General features: G+C 37.1%; 1 protein-coding gene across 1 annotated transcript in view; it reads right to left on the reverse strand.

Annotated features, from left to right (window-relative positions):
- LMBR1 (limb development membrane protein 1) overlaps positions 1-18,425 on the reverse strand; it is a 53,820-nt gene that overhangs the window by 19,214 nt on the left and 16,181 nt on the right. Inside the window, exons 4-7 of the mRNA XM_035316730.1 lie at positions 4,333-4,459; positions 3,809-3,877; positions 1,365-1,429; positions 139-211 (exon numbers count right to left, since the gene is read on the reverse strand). Coding sequence (XP_035172621.1) covers positions 139-211; positions 1,365-1,429; positions 3,809-3,877; positions 4,333-4,459 — 334 coding nt within the window. The remainder of the gene's footprint in view (positions 1-138; positions 212-1,364; positions 1,430-3,808; positions 3,878-4,332; positions 4,460-18,425) is intronic.

An 18,425-nucleotide genomic window follows, 5' to 3' on the forward strand; every position in this document is an offset into this window, starting at 1 on the left:
GATTGCTCCATACTGAAATCTTGAACTCTGCTATTCTGAGAGAATTATATTTATATGACATTAAGATTAATACACATGACTACTCTAAATACTGTACTTGAAGCAGTATTTGTAACTATTGTATTTGAACAAGCATACCATTGAGCTTCCTCTGAATTGCTTCTTCCTCTAAAGTGATGATATACATCTGCTCATCTAAGTCTTCAAGGATCTGCATTCGGAAACAGAAAAATGACCTAAGCATCAACAGAAAGTCACTTTTTTGATCTACTTGGGTTTGTTTTGTTCAAATAACCTTTATATTTCAATATATATTCTGCAACTTCACAATGTCAATACAAGAAAAAAGCCATAGGAGATTATTCCATTCTGTTACAGTTCTGTTTCTATACTGCAAACAAACTTTCTGTTAAGTTCTTATTTCACGTTAAAACTCTTATATTCAATTTCAGCCTAAAGAGACTACTTGGGGAATAGGGGAGTGACAGTACCTCTAACCTATATTCAGGTCATTTTATATTGTGGCAGGGAGAAGATAAGAAACCTGTTGATCTTCACATTCAATTTAATTTAAACAAAACTAATGGCAGATTCTGAAAGAGTAAATTAAAAAAACCTCCTAACAATATTTCAAGCAAATATAAATTGCTGGTGGAAGTTAAAAGCAAAATACATGAAGCCTACCTACCTTACTGTCAGACACTTTGAATTTAAAGCTTATAAATAGCAAAAGAGTGATACATATTTTCTTTGTATTTTCGGGATTGACTTGACTAATGAAAAGGAAGGCAAGAGCTAAACACACCCAAATTTTAGTAAATGCAAACTAGGAAACATGACACCAAGGTCACTGAGGGATTTACATATGGTACAAACTTTCCATTCCCTCACACATTCAGCACAATTACAATATATTATCTATGTTTAAAAGGTTCTTACAGGTGCCAACTACCTGCAGGCAAAGCCAATTTCACTAATTTAAGTACACCCCTAGGTACTTTTCTTGCCATCCAGCCTTAGTTTGGTCTTACACCCTTAGCGCTCAAACTGGAAACAAAAACCACACCTTTCAGGCATTTGCAAAACAAAGTAGGCAATACTGGCAATTAATATTAACACTAATAGTGGTTGTACAGCCTGGTAAGCCAGAGAAAGTCTACACTGTTAAAAAAATGAAAAAAAAAAAAAGCAGGCTTTTGTGCAATAAGACAAAATTGAAAACAAGTACATAAATACTAACTATAGAAAATCAGATGAACAAAAGATGAATTGTGTAGAAGTACAAACATTCTATAAGAAAACACTTTAATACCACTGTACCGTCTAACAAATGGCACACAAGGACAGATTTGTGTAACACTTACTGTTGGCTTCACCAGCAACTGACCCATTACTGTAAACATCCGCGAAAGTCCCACTGGCGTGCATACTGCAGAGGAAGGAAGATTACGCAAAACCGTGATTTCTAACTCAAAGACTGATTTTTCTTTGCAAGTACAGTGTTTGTGCTACATTCCACATAAAACTAGGTACAGTTTTGAAAAGAACAGAGAGCTTCAAACTCCAACCTGAACTTTAAAACTTATTGCTATTATTCAATTCCAAACAAGACAAGCATCTCTCCAAGAGCATAGTTGATTTTTTGTCATCAGGGAACACCATATAAACAGATATCTTAGACTTACTTGCATAATTATTCAAAGCATGTGGCACCAGAGGCTATGTCTATACTAGTACGTTCAGTAGTGCCAGGAAACATTCCTGGGCACTAAGACTTGATTGTCTACATGGGTAAATTGCTACAGCTATCCCTGGCGTGATTGTGCCCTGAGCCAGTTAGCACTTTCCCCAGAAATTCCCAGGTGTAGTTCTGGAGCTCACACAGTCCAGGAACCATTATCCCAAGGCAATATGCACGCAGCCACCTTCTGGAAACTGCAATACCATTGATGCGGATGGTGGATGGAATAACACTGCTTGGCCACAGTGCTGGTGAATGTTTCTGACATTTAATCTGCTAGCACAGGTGTAGCTGTAGCTGTACGGTCAAGAGATCATGAAACTACCTTGCTGCAAAAGTTCACTGTAATTTCAGTTGGCAGTAGGCTCAGCTACCAGATTTTAAGCTACTTTTTTTTTTTAATGAAGTAACAGATTGCCCTTTTGATAGTAGCCTTGATGGTTTCCAGGTATGAAGCACATATGCTTGTTGGGAGAAAGGATTAGACTCTGATATTTCACTAATAATTTATTATCAACACGGAGAACAGCATTCAAATACTGAAGCATGTAGGAGATGGAAGGAATTTGTACCAGCATGGATGAGGATATAATTATAGTTCATATGACCATAAAGTAGTGCTGTTAAGTAAGACAAGAAGCAGCAAACAGAAGATTTTAGTGAGGATTACGTTCATTTTTATTAATGAATGTTTCACTATGGCTACTACATATTACAGGAAGAATACAAAAGTACTGATAAAGGCTACCTTTAGCTAGTCCTCCCTGACTATAGAGGGATCGTGCAGGCAAAGGAGAAAAGGGAAGAGACAGTGCTGCAAACCACCCCCCCAATAAACCTATCATCTACTTCCCGACACATTGCTTCAGCAATTAACCCAACTGAAGATCTAATGAAGCTCCACCCCAGCATCCACCACTTTCCAACTGCTGTATGCTGCCCTTTCAGCTACACGAGTAATAGCTTGGAGGGCTTTATATAACTTCAGTGATTTGGTTGTCTAAGTTACAAATAACTGTTCTAAAATTGTCATTTGATCCCAATTATTGGGGTGAACTGCTGCTACACAGTAGCCCCAGAACACATGCTGAGTTTTCAGCTCTGCTGAAACCAACTGCAAGGCACATGTAGGAAGTCTGTAAGCCAAGTTCCCCATTACAAGGTTGAGTGACTGTTGTGAATCAGTCTCAAGAGCCTAGGTGTTCATAAATGAGATGGTCAGAATCACATTTTTATCCCCCCCCATTCCATTACTGTGGATTTAAGGATCTCCACATACAGAAAGCCTAAGGAGACTCAGCCAAGTTCTCCCAGTAACACCTTCCATAGACTGATCTGCTTAGTTTTATGTAAACACCTCAAACTATCATCAATCTCCATCCTTTATCCATAGTGACAGCCCTATAAATGCTAGCTGTAAACCTTTAAAACCTAGAGAACAGGTGAAAACATTATGATCTAGAAAGGGAGATGTTGTGCCCCCCCCGGCATTTTTTTTTTTTTTTAATAATTCAGGGGGCAGTGGAGGCATGAAACTGTATGTGCAATTTGGAGCCTCCCATCATCTTTTCCATTCCCCTAAACAGGAATGAGGGAACTCTGGCTAGGACCAGGTGGAGTAAGTTTGTTTTTGCTGTTGTTGTTTTAAAAAAAGGTTGTTTTTTTTTTGTTTTGTTTTTTTTTTTTTGTTTTGTTTTTTGTTTTTTTTTTTTTTTTGTATAAACCCATGTATCAGACCTCTGGACTGGCCAGATACCAGTTTCGTGACTACTAAAGTTAGCTATATTGTGTTCTCACTTCTGCCTTTTACAGGAATATTTTCATTTAAAAAAGGGAGAAGCATAGTTTACTGAACACAGGACAAACTAAGTATTCTATGAAAACGTGACACAGCACTAGTTTACAAATTTCAGAATTCAAATATAAGAAGTTTATACTAAGATTTTAGCTCATAAAAATATATAATTTTTCACATTCAACTTTCATAATGCAAAACAGTTTTCTTCAGTCTTTAAAAAACAAATAGAAGCATTCATCTTTTGGAAACAAAATCAGGGAAATACTTACACAGAAGTAACAAGCATCCCATCAGTGATATACAGGAATATAAATATGGGAGGTAGAATTCCCAGAGGTCTGCAAAGAACACATTAAGCACAGCCTTAGCTCATTATGAATAGACTACTTATGCCACAAATACAACTGAATTAACTTCTTTCCCTAAGCTTTCTTCTCCAGAATTGAAGAATTTCTGTATTTTGAAGTATAAACTAAGAATTACTCAGTTAATCTGCAGGCAACAAGATCTCCTAGCACTTTAGCTTGAAAAATATCTTCATCTTTTATTCCTATCCCGCCTAAATCACTTGCTTTTAACATATATATACACAACATCTTATCCACAGAAGCATGAAATATCTCACCATGCTAGATACTGACTTAAGCTTACTGAACAGGAAAAAATGGCATTAATTAAACTAATACAACTTCTCAACCTGCACAATACTCAGAGCATTTACTAGAAATACTTCTATTTGAAAACATCCATTTCTATAATTAAGACAAAGGCTTTTTTAAAAAAAAATCCATACCATACAAAGACTTCATACTGGCAGCATCATTGTCTATGAGAGCTGAAGCCACCCATACGATTCCAAGGATAAGCAGTGCAAGAAGTATAAGCATTACGAGGGTTTCCAAAATGCGCGCTCTGATCCCCTGTGGGCAGAAGAGGGGAGAGAAAAAAAAACACAGCAAAGAAACTTTGAATGAGATATTTTCAAACATAAGAAAAATACAAATAAATAGCAGTTCCTTAAGCCTAAATATATACCCATGTTTTATCACATAGACAAAAGGATAACATGTAATGCACATTTAAAATACAGCCTTCCATGTGCATAAAAAAGGAAGTACTTATGGCTTTATAATTCCTGGATTGCGTTTTTCCCCTTAAAACGACAGAAAGATGTTTTAAATTGCATATGCCTTACAGTTCTCATTAATCTCATTATTCCATAAAATATTCTTTATACGATATGATTTTGCCTGAGCATTTTTAAAAGATGGATTACTTTTCTAATACTTTCAGCAAAGAAAAGTGGATTAGCAAATTTTTATCTATGATTCCAATCAAGGGAATGGAAAGCCAATTATGGCAAATAGCCAAATAGCCCAGCAAGCATTAAACCCCACGTAGGTACAGTGCACCAATTTAGTTAAAATACATTCTTCAACTGAAATTGCTTCTGCACCGCTCCTCACAGTCTACAGAGCCCTCAAGCGTATGGCCAGAGAAGTGCTCCTGCTTGGCCTGCCCCCACACTGCAGCCGCATTCTCCAGCTCCCAGCTCTGCGTGCCCCATGCTGAATCCAACTTCTCCCTTGTGCCACACAAATCACAGGTCTACAAGGTTGTATCGCATTTTTCCTCATGAACAAATGCTGTAACTACTCTAACTGCTGTGTTACATCTGCAAAACTAAATATACCAAATAATACCAGAAATCCTTTTAAGTAGTGTTTTTTAACACTAACTTTTATTAATAGCGTGGTTGGGACACTTCCTTTAGATATCTTTACCATTAACAGAATTGCTGCTTGTATAACAATGTTATTTTTCTTCAGTTCTCAGCATGTGTCTCCACAAACAAACCCAGTCTCCTGTTTCTCACACAGGCTCACCCGAACTTGTGCATATACTACTTGAAAAAAAAATCCTCTTTAGAGTTCGAAGAAGGGAGCATTCATACATCATGGGATACATCATTCTTTACCCACTCTCACTACCCCTTCTCTCACTGCTTAACAAAAGAGGATAATCGTCTTCACACAACATATCCACTGAAAATTAGGCTCCTGACACAACCACAGCATCCAACAATGGATGAAGATCTTAGACATCTCAACCGCGTGCATTTATCTTAACCTTATACGTTTATCTCCTGTAATACACGAATTCCTCTCTGCCATCAGTGCCCTGCAAAACAGCTAGCATGAAGGTAGCACAGAGGAAAAAAACAGACAAATAGAGACCTTCACAAACTTCCCCTCAAGGTTTACGTGGGCAGATCAAGCCAGACTCCATAAGGGCTCTCAAACACCCAATTTCAAACTAAAGGTAGTATGGATAATATATGGATTTGCTCCTAGAATGTATTTAGTGTACAATATGTTGTTTTGAGGTTATTAAATAAATTTTACAATGCTCAGAAACTAGCTTTGTCTTCTGAGTTATTCTGAAGGTAAGTACCTAAGCCAAATATATATATATTTATATTTGAAGATGAAAGCCATGTATTAAATACTAGAACTTAAGCAATAGGTTACCACAAAACAAATGCATTACAGTCCAATCTTTGCATTGTAGTCTTGTTCCCCTCTCCCAAAAAATCATAAAGTTCTAATTGATTTTAAAAACAGCTCTGTAAAACAGCAATCTGACCTTAAAACGTACCTAAATCTTGTCAAACCTACTGCATTTATCTACATCTGTCCTCCTTTCCATACAGAGCATTGATACAGAGCCTTCACTTTACAGAAGAAAGTCACAAGATTAGAAGAAAACCCAAAACAACCAAGGACACATGCACACAGAGAGATCTGCTCCAAGCTTTAAAAAAAAGCTTGACAAATCCTCTCCTTGGCAAAGGAAAACGTGATGCTATCTTCTGGGTTTCTGACAGCCTCAGCCACAAGAAATAGTCTCTGGTAACTTCCCTACCACATGCACATAGGTCAGCCTCTGACCTCAAGTTTCACAGCAATGGCTTCTTCTGGGCAAACCTGGAAAATACTTTGTCTTATGTGGAGCCTGGAACATCAATTTCTCTTCCCGTGGATGGAGGAGCACAATTGTCAAAACAGAAAAGCAAGAATTATACTGTGATGAACACCAGATATATGCCTTTCTTTCATATTTACTGCAATTGCCCTCCGAAGAGGAGCAAGATTAGGACAACACAAATAACACTCTCAGGAGAGGGAGATGACCACAGCCAGTACTCAGAGGTAACCACTCCTTCTGGCCAAAAGGACCATTGGCACAAACTCTCAAAAAAACAAGTTACCTGCGTACTGCACCTTTGCCATTAGCAATTTGTCCATACTACTTTGAATCCTAGAGTGACTTGGGTTGGAAGGGACCTTCAAGACCATCTAGTTCCAACCCCCCTGCCACAGGCAGGGATGCCACCCACTAGATCAGGTCTTTAAATAATTTTTGACCTTAGAAAATGAGATCAACCTCCTTATGTTCTCACTAGATACACTTCTCTCCACATTTACACGATGCATCAATAGTACTGCAGCCTCATGTACACCCTGAGAGGCACAACTGACAGTTCACTCCACGTGCAAAACAGATTTTATTTTTACATTATAAACACAAGTTACACACAAGATTCAAGAATTGATGATCAGTAAAAAAAAAAAAAAAAAAATTTTGAGAAGCTTTAATGAAGTGACTAGACAGAAGCATTCTGTCCCAGGCATAAATAAATACCTAGTAACTGCCCAGGACTTTTTATTTTTATTTTTTTTATTATTTTTGAAAAGATGCTTAAGGACATAGGTAAATACCCATTTATGTGCCTGCAGGGCTGTGCTGTATTTACATACGCACATAGAATATTCCTGAAGAAGTGAGCCATAGATACTTGGTACTTTTTTGCTGACAGTATGTTTGTTTGTTCAGGTGTTTTTTCTGCATAATTGTCATCAAAAAATTAAAGTTTGCACATTAAAATTAGTAACATCACTAAGTTAAGAGCTGGACCAAACGCTGTACTACTGACTGAGAACAGAGGAAAAAGAGGTAGATACAAGCAAGAGACATGTAACATTTCATTTTTATTTCAAAGAAAGCAAAATTATGCAAACCAACCTTGAAATTCACTGCTGAATTTTTTGATTTTGTGAGCAAAGACCTCCCCACTGACTTTTTCATTTTGGCTTAAGATTTCTTCTTTGAGTCATTTCACTTTCCTTCTCTCCCACAATCCTATTATATTACTCAGCTTTCTTAGACAAACAAAATGTCATGGCACATCTTTGTGGCACAGAACATATTGCCACTCCTGTTTCACGTAATACTTTGCTGCACTTTTTGAATCTATTTACTCCCCATTTTTCTTTGTGAGAAATAGAACATGAGGTTTAGAGTCTGCCATCTTCAAAAACAGCAGCAAACATCTAAAACTGGAGATTTCAAACCAGCTTGTTAGAGGACGTTTGTTGTTCAGGACAGATATGATGATGTAGCTTGAGTGCAGAGTTAACAAACAAGTACAATATGGAAACGTGTAGTGTAGGTATGCAGGACCACTCAAATTAACATTCCAACTAAGCAAGGAAAAGCTCAAGTCATACAGCGCTAAAGCTGAATGTCAAAGAAGTGACTGTATTTGTCACTTTTTGTTGGCAAGTGACAAGCTGGAAAAGTCCTTTGATTTCTCGTTGGTGTGCAACTGGAAACCATGGAAACCTTTATCACAGAAATGAAGGAGGCGACCTGCAAGCAAGCTGTGCATGCACATGTGTATGCGCGTACTCGCAAGAACTGGGTACGTAAGGGAGGGAGGTGCAATAGTCATTGTTGACTTCAGGCTTTTCAAATTCGATTGTTGAACTGGGAGAGCACTTACGATCACTGCTTAACGTTCCCATGGAAGCTAAAATGATTACAAGGATGGGAAAATAGTTCATATTTCTAATCTTGTGTATTGTTTTTAAGAAGTAAAATGAAGTTCTCCAAGTCTTCATCTGGTCTTCCATTCCGAACGGTCCTGACAGGGAGGTAAGAACAAGGGGAGTACACACTACAAAACCAACCACCTTGCATCAGGTTTTTCAGAGAGTTGTACGTCAACTTTGAAACCCTGCAGTACTTCTATTAGCATGCAACTTTTGAGGTCAAATCCCTTGCTTTCTCTTGACCAGTTAGCTGCTGGGGATGCTCGTTAAGTTGGAGAGGCAACAACAACAAAATATTTTAAAGGCTTTTTAACAGTGTTACAAATACCAGATATTGAAAGAAAAACCACAAGCTACATAAAAATGCAATTGTGCTTGACGTAATGAAATGGGGAACAGAGATAAGTGGTGGTGGATTTCTACATTCACTGCTATATACTAAGTGTATTGCTGTGACTTCAGCTTCCATTTGTGGGCACAAAGAGAGGAGTGGGAAAGAAAGAAGGGAAGTACAAAGACCTATAAAAATACATTCCTTTAAAAAAAAAAAAAAATCTCAAAGGCTTTGCTTTAGATGAAAGATTATTTGCCAGTCAGAACAACTAGAAAATCTAAAAGTTGTTAGCTGAGATACACGAGTTCCCAAAAGGAAATGCATGAAACAACACACACTCCACAAAAGCAAAATGGAAAGGCACAGCAATAACGTGAGTTAAAAGAATGCACTGGGAGTGTTGGGAAGGAGAACCTATCTCTAGTCTTCAATTTGTGCATAATACCTTCAGTAGGCCCAAAAATGAGAGAAACATTGTTCCCAACATGGACTAAGCGCCATCCTTTAGGAACTGTAAACCACAATTTTAACAAAAATTACATTTATTTTGCTAGACAATAATTTTAGTTTTGGTGAGCAATTTTCAAGTCTTTTTCCATGAAGGTATCTGACAAAAGATCAACTGTCACTGCTTCCAACACTACAAGCACACAATGATCTTTGATAATTGCTGAACAGGAAATCAAAACACAAACAGCTTGCTATTTCCTCAAGTTTCAGATCATTGGTAAAGCAAAACAAACAGGCTTCTGAAGGTAAATTAATGGCATGGTTCCCTGTTGTCAGGAAAGCAGAAGCTTGGCATCATGGAGGCCAACTTGACGCAAAAAAAATCTTTTTTGGATGGAGGATGGAAAACAATGTGGTCAACAAAAGCTTCAGAAACTAATTACTATAATCTGATAGATACTACAGTTAAACTGTTTATTAAGACAAATGGGGAATTAAGACAATTGGGGAAAAAAGACTGGCAGATGATACCCTCTAGCCCCATACCTCTTTATTTTTTCCAACTTCAAAGAAAGTTTCCCAGTCTAGACTCAACAGCTCACCTACACTTTTACTCACAGCACATTTTCAAAATTCATCCAGTTCTTTAAAGCATGCACTTAACCAAGTGAAATATTTTGTTAAAGAAAAGATGTCCAAAACATCAATCCCAGCAGCCTGGAACTTGCCAGAAGCCTAGTAATATCTGTCATCTTCTGTGTACACTAACGAGGGGAAAAAAACAACCAGAAGTTGAACAAAAAAAGCATTTGAAGCTTCCAAGGCATGCCGACAAATAAAAGCTCTCCTAAGAACATATTCTAAGGATCCTGTGGTTTATAAAGCCTTGGAGATGTCTGACTCTCAGGCTTCTTTAAAAATCAATTGCTGAGACATTCAGAAGTTTTCATAGATGGCTTAATCCTGAGCTACTTGTACTGCCTGTAGCAGTGAGCCTAAGGGCTCATGTTTCCAGAAATGCCGTATTTTAGCAAGAAAGATTAATTATTCTAAAAGTGTTCTGATTTTTTTTATTTTTTAAACTCTGAAATGCATCTTCAGAATCTTACCATGTTGTCTTTATTTTTGATAATAAATAACCAAAATGTATTAAAAATGCACATGCTTTAAAAGTGAATTCTTCCGAAAAGCCCAATGAAGTACAAATAGCAGCAGCAGTTCTGAAAGGATGGCATATCGTACCAAAAAAAGTCAAAACATTTTTACTAAGAAAAAAACGTTTCCCCAGCAAATTTGTAATACATGGGATTATGATTATGCAATTGAAACACATTAGGATGTGTTTCATGTTGTGTATGTTCACACCTAACACCTAGTGCCTGGGTTTTACCTTACAAGAGAACGAGTGTTCGGTGATAGTTTCTTACGGCTTTTCAATAAAGAAAAGGGAGATCTCTTGATAGCTGATTCAAGATTTTTTTCTTTCATTTCCAATTTTCTAACTCTGTTGTATTGTTACATTTATATCATCCAAAATAGTTCCTCATTAAGTTAGCATAAGTAACAAGTGAAGACCATGCTCTGCACACTGATTGTCCAAAAGGTTTCAGGTGTTTTGCCTAACTAGCAATTAGCACAGGGATCTTTCATGACTACAACGAATAGCTGGGATAGAGCATAGGCAAGAAACCTGCTGACTGCTCCTCTCTGTATTTATAAGTCTCACACACAGTCTGGAAAAGCTCAAAAGGACATTTCTGATGACTCATTCTTGCAAAGCTAGGATAAAACATGCACCATATGGCCAGGGAACACACTGGTTTGTCTTCCAAGTGATGGCACAACCCTGTGCCAGCAACTCACAAGCTGCTACATTTTGGGAAAAGATCATATAAATGACAGCAATCGAGACATTACTTGCTCATTTTTGATCTTCCAGTTGTGATTAGGAACACGTTTTCCAACATTTTAAGCATTCATTTATAAAATAAAGACTTCTTCATGTATGTACAGATAATATTTACCAAGAGATATTGTGTTTTAACACCAATGAATGAGCAGAAGAGCTTCCAAAACATTATTTTCACTTTCCATAAAAGCCAAAACTGCTGGTAAAACCAAAGAACTACAGCCCCACCTAAAGTAAAAGCTTTTCTTCACTGGAACACTTCTTGGCTATAGTAACTTTTGATGAACAAATTACTACCTCCTATGAGATCCTGTAAGATGGACATTTTTGGAACTACATTACACATACATAGCATTACATGGATTTTGGGTAGTTCTACACCCAAAACACAGAGGAAAAAGGCAATTATCAACGAAGTACAAATTACAACGTGTTACGCACAAGAACAAAGAGTCCTAACAATGTTTCTATGGTGCTGAAAACTTAAACACAGTTCTGCTTGGACATCTTGACCTCTTGCAAGGTAAGTAAACATTACTTTTTACACTATGCCCTGAGCTGTAGGGAAAGCCTGGGAAACATCTCTGCAATCATGGCACACTTAAAATACACATGAAGCCTATTGTTTTCACGTGACAAAAAGGAGTCTCAGTAATCTTAAGATTTGCTTAGTGAGACACTGACTGCAACTGGAAAAAACAAACATAAGTACTAAACAAAAACAAATTACAGAAGGTATCAGATTGGGAAGTGTTATAATTGAAGTCTACCAGCTTGTTCGCACCTGATAACCTCTTCTCCTGGTTTGCAAGCACTAGCAAAGAGATCAACTTAAAGCACTCTAATCATTTCTACAGTTAGAAACTATACTTTGAACAACCTTTGCTCTGACGTACTCAGGACGGTGCAGAAATGCATTTCTTTATAAGTAAAAGAGAGGCATTCTCCATCAGGTATCAAGGAAACAAACTAATTTTAGCATATGGATATATTTAGCTAATTCAAAATATTGAATCAAAACCAGCCAATGCCTCAGAACCCTCACAGAACAAACTAAGCATTTTTGATCAAGAAATAATACAACCAGGCAACAGATTCAAGCAATGGGAAAAAGGTTTCCATGCAAGAATTAAAGACTAACTGGCACTGACCATATCTCCTCCACGCTGCCTCTTCCCTTACACTGAAACTTAAACTTTCTGGCCTGAAGGCACTTTAAAACCAAGATGAACACACCTCTTTCACAACAGTGAGTATATTTTAAAGCTAGTATTTATTTTCTGTTCATTACAAACCTTACAATTTCATATTCACAAAACAAGCAAGTTCCATCTAATTTCTGCCAGTATCTTTTCCAAAATGATTTCAGTGGTTACTATTCAATGAAAAGAGGTAGCTGGAATCATTTTACTGTATAGAATAGTTATACAGTATAATGAACAAAATCCAAAAATTTAAGACAACAGAATTGGAGAGAGAAAAACAAAATGAAAATTAAAGAATCTTGATGGAAAAAGAAATTATGAAGTCTTTGGGTACTGGCTATAAATAAGAACCAAGAAGAACAGAAACTACACGTGCCGAATTGGAAATGAAGGACTAAACTTGCATAACAAGAGGTCGCCAAAAAGATATCTGTTTAGTAGACTGATAGAGCTGACATCTCTCATGCAGTACATTCCCTAGAGTGCCAAAGAACGCCTAGACCCTCTTCTCCAGGGCCCCTGGAGACTGCCCTAGACTCTGTGTTACCGCATGTTCTGGGTTCCATACCCAGACTGGATAGTCTTCTTGTTGACGTGATTGCATGCAAATAACTTGCTGAAATAGCCTAAGAACAAACATGAGCTCCCAGCAGATTCTTATCCTAACTACAAGGACGGAAAACCGTTCTCTCACCTTTTTTACCCCTGGGATCTATTGAACTATCCAAGACATGACAAACTCCAGAATAACAACATGAGTTATCTGTTGTCTGTGTCATTGTTTCAAATAAGTGGGTTCAAACTACTTTAGGAAAGAGCACACACCTGACTCTTCCACATCAAGGTATCATTCTTGCACATTTAACATAGAAATAACGTACTGGGGAAAAAAAATCCTTCCAAATTTTAAAAGAGAAGACTGTTATGTCTCTTAAAAGCTAGTAAAAGAGAGAGAGGATACCAGAGAAAAAGCAAACTTCTACTAGATGGAAGAAAATAATTACAACCTATGGTTGTCACATGTTACAGCCTGCCCTTCCCTCACATGCAAAAACTTACACAAAAAAAAGGGGGGGGTACGTCAAAGCTCTTATTAAAAAGGAGAAATGCACTTCTCCTATTGATACAATAGTAAAAGCATAAAACCTGAACATTAGAGGGAGAAAGACAGGAAGATGTGAAAGGATACATATAGTGAAATTATGGCTATCCCATCACTACCCCTTTCCCCCCCAAGTTTCCTCTGTTGTAGCTAGCTCAGCCCTCGCTAATTAGCTCTTAGGTGCTTCACTCCCTCCACCTACCAAGTTTCCTAGACTTTCCAAAGCCACCTGCAACAACAACATGGGAGCTGTGGGATTTCTGACCGTATGAGCCTCCCTACAATCACTTACTTTTGGATGAGAAAGATTCTTTCCTGCTAGACTGGAGAGATAGGAAGAAAAATAGATATTTTCCATCTTCTTTATAGCTTGGCAGAGGATTAAAATAAGTAATTTAAAAGTACAAAGAAAGACTTGGAATTTGTGATAGTGTTTCTGGTGGAAAGAAACCATAAAGATCCGTTCTCAGAAGCAAATGACACGTAGAACACACATCACTATTAAAGTTCTAAAATGAAGATAAACCTTAAGTTTTTTTTGGTGTCAATCTCTGCTATCCCTGGCATGGGTAAATAAGATGAGGAAGAGAGCACCAGACTGCTACAAGTTCCTTTTAATGAACTGGGAAACTGTTCAAAAAAGCTGCACCAAAACAAATAAGAAACATGAAAATGGTCAGGGATGACAGACAAACTCATTGTCTTTTTGAAGCCTTTAACTCAGACACGCTTAATGCTTAGACACCTGCCTTTTTCCATCACCCAAAAGAAGGGACTTCCAGATTCCCTGGATCACCATGGTCATTTTATTTTCGGCATCTTGCATTTAAATACTTCCTCCCTTCAGTCTCAAAGAATAGCACAAGTCTCTATTTAAATGAAATAATTATATAAATTTTATTATAAACTGAGAATTTTAAAAAGCAAACAAGAAATACATCTCAGGATTTTTAGATATATAGCTATCAGTACCACAAGAGTCTACAGAAAGTATTAAGAATGTTTTCATGCAAAAAAAAAAAAAAAAAAACCTATTCATTTCTGCCTTAAAAAATAACATCTACAATGTCTCAGTCATTTCAAAAGATTTCACTTTCAAGTTAACACTTTGCTGCACGAAAAGTCCAGTAACAAAAATAAAATATAATTCCCATAGGACTACGTTATTTCTAGAACCTCTAGCTTCAATTCACATCAGCCTAAAATGAAGAGATCCTAGCACAGTACTGGTAGCTCTACCACCTGTATTCTTTACAAATAAGTACTTAGCTTATGTATTTTTACTCATACAGAACTCTGTAAGTTAGAATAAACTCAAAGAAAAATTATAACTGTAAAAAAAATAGACGCATTCACCAAGAGAGCAACAAAGATTCACAAACTACTCCATTTGCAGGGCTGCAGCTAGCTGTTAAAGCTTTTAGCGAAGAATTATGGAAATTCCACAAAATATAAGCATGCTAAATACAGCAGAACTTTGTAGCAGCTGAACTGTACAAGTTCTGAACGATGTAGGAGTGGGGAAATCACAAGAGTTCAGCAATGCTTTTCGTTCCTGGCTCAGCTGAGGTGGAATAACTAATGCTCCAGTGCTAGCTTCTAGAGCCTAATTAGTTTCACAGATGACTACCTACTCACACAGGAGTCATGTAATACAATTTCTTACAGTATGCTAGCAAAGTAATGGTCAGGAATCTGCATTTTGAAATAACACTAAGCTTGTTTGGGATTTTCCTTGCACATTATTTTTATCCCAATATTACTAACAGGCTTTGTTTGATTCTGTTATTGTACTGATTTTCACAGCTGGAACACGAGAATGTTGCAAGACCATACGTTAACCTGACATTTTGCTCTTCTATCGACTTTGAAGAGCTATTCAAAAAAGTAAATTATAATCTTAACCCCATAAACAACGGCAGAAAGTCAGAACCATTGCTCAGCTATGAAGTCACAATGAGGCAGGTACTGCAGAAAAGCTACACCGAATAAACTACACCTTTAGTTTATCTCCTGTTACCTTGTTTTCTGTAAGTCGCTCTGAGGCATCTTTAAAAGTAGTACATTCTAATTTATGGAAGCAACCAACTGACATTTAACTACTTCAATGAAACAGAGCACAGATCACATCTCATCACATCTTGATCCAATGTGTGCAACAACCAATATCCACTTATGTCCCCCCTCAGCTGCCCTCAGATACAAACTGTTAAATATATTCAAACCATAGATCTCCTTGTGGTAGCATAAAAAGGTCAAATTCTGCTTATAAAGTCCCCAGTGGAGTTAAGCAAGATGTTTTATAAAACCACATGAAATGTTTTATATATGTACAAAACCAAGTCCACACTAAGTCATTCTTCCTCAATAGCCAAAGAATGAATGTTATTTACCTAGAAGTTGCTGTCTTGTACGGAAGTGCTGTCTTCTACTTTGTTCTTAAGTGTCTAAATACGGACACTATGCTAAATTACACATGTGGAAGTTTAGGTTTTGAAATACAAAAATTAATATAACAAACATTCCCAACTTCTTCTAGACCTGTATAGAGTGATTTTCAGGTTCTTACTGTCTTTAGCTTGCCTTAGTTACACTCATTCTGAAAGGACAGAAGTGATCCCTGCTTTACTTTTATACACAAAGCTATTCTCCTCTCCTACCAATTCCCAGTATGGTTATATATTCCAGTCACAGCTCCCCAAAAGCAGCCCATGCACTCACATAAGTCTTTTCAGACTAATTTCATTAAATATATGCTTAAGGTAAGAAATTCTCTTTTCCTCTGCAGAACTGCAAATAAAGGACCTGGTGGTGTAAGACTATAATTTTACACGTTTTCAGACAGTCTAGTGTAGACACTTGTCAATGTGACATGCTAACAAGTAGAGCAGACTTCCTCATCTTCCACTCCCTGATAGTTCAAAAGTTCTTCTTGCATTCAGTATTAGATGTGCCTAAACTGGCTTCTACATCACAAATTATAAAAACACCAAGTTAAGCTGTGCACAAGTTGTTTCTGAGACCTCAATGAAAGCAGCAAGTATATGAAGATTTAAACTCTTTATTATTCTCAATGCAAAATTTACCATGAAATATACTCCTTCACTATCCACCTTGCATCTTAGAGATTATGTTACGAGTTTGTATGACTGTCAGTTAAGTATGCTTTTATAAGGGAGGAGAAGCCCTGATCAAGCTACTTGCCAAATCAGAACCACAAAATATTCAGGATTTACTTCTAAACAACAACAAAAAATGTCTAATAAATATTAAGTGGTGTCATTTTAAATGACTCTGGTTTAACGAACTAGACTTCATATCTGAACTTAAGATGTTAGCTTATGTCAAAAATACAAAACCGAACAGCTGCCTTTGATGTGACTGATTAAACAACTTTTGTCTCTGGTATTACTAATGGAATGAGCAAATGGGCTGCAATATAATGTACAATAATTCAGTTACATACTAGTAAACATTTCATGGAGATCAGAGCACTAAAGTTTCAGTTCATGCTGAATGATTTTATAGACAAATAAATAAGAGCTAATACCAAATAAACATACACTGTCAACAGGGTACCTCAAGACTATTTGGTGAGCCATTATCCACAGTGGCCCATGGCTATTGCCACTGTAGGTACAAGCAAGCATAAAACGTGAAGTCAAATGCTGTTTCCAAATAAGATTCAAGTCTCTTGCACTCTCCAGATTGCTTTCACAGAAAAAAAGCAGAACAAATGCCGAAAATGGACTGTTCGACTCAAGGCAATCTCATATTAGAAAGGCTTTCCAAGCAACCTTCCCCAGGATTACATTATAGGAAACATTGCTTTCTATGAAATACTTGAGATTAGCAAAGCAGTTTCTAAAAGTAAATAGTTCAAAACTATCTGAACAGATTTCTGCTATTGGCTTCATCACCTGGCAAAAAATATACTTACTAGTTTTGCTGTGTGTAGCTGTAGGACTCTGGTTTAACTAAATGTAGAGCACAAGATAGTGGCTTTTTTTAAGTGGAAAAACATGAAAAATAGAATTTCCACATACACCAAGAAAGGGAAGAGGCAGCTTTCCTTATCCGTATTTACTGAGGTTTACTTTCCCATAGCTTGAATATGCTATGTACTGCAACACAGTACATTAGAAATTTAAACAGAGCTCAGTCTTATTACTTAGTCTCATTAACATGAGCAGGAGAATATATTAGTCACAACGACTAATGCATCTATCAACTCCAACACTGGAGGTGGAAGATGTACATACCATGGCTACTCAGCAAGTTACAGCCTATCTTTACAGAAAAAGATAAAAGCTGTTTCTCTAAAAGCGCTCATAACTGTACTTTCACAGAGCTCCAACATTTAACTCCCTCCCCAAATAGTTTTATTTACAACGCACCTTCTTAAAAGTAGTGCTCCAAAGAAAGAGGGGAAGGGAGTGTTTAAGAGCAGAAGTCTCCATATGTCAGTATTTGGGACAGAACCCTTGTACCAGGTTTTACTTGCAAGGGCTAAGCTGCAACTGCTAACACAGGCAGGACTTGGCAGTCACGACAGCCAAGTTTTATACAGTAGCAAGCACTATGCAATAAACTGTTCTGAGCACTGGCCCATCTCACCTGCCTTAACCATATGAATAAATTGCTACATGTTTAAGTGGTGGTTTTTATTAAAATAAACTCAACAAGAATTCGGGAAGAGATATCAAGGGAAAGCAAGCAGATGGAGAGACTAGCTGACACATAACAATAGCTGGTGAAATATTACTCTTATTTTCTGTAATAAACACCAAGATCAAAACATTATGCAAGTTAAATTTCCTTGAAAGGTTCCCAGCAGGAGTTTTCCTTTTTGTTTGTGCAGTACGCGATTTCCTCTCACCCACAAAAAACATACCAAGAATGTGCATGTGCCACTAACACTAAGCAGCACTTCCTTAATCACTCATTTCCAACAATTTATGGATGATCAGTGGCAAAAACGAGCAAAAATA

Source organism: Oxyura jamaicensis, chromosome 2 (assembly GCF_011077185.1).
Source record: "Oxyura jamaicensis isolate SHBP4307 breed ruddy duck chromosome 2, BPBGC_Ojam_1.0, whole genome shotgun sequence".
NCBI lineage: Eukaryota > Metazoa > Chordata > Aves > Anseriformes > Anatidae > Oxyura > Oxyura jamaicensis.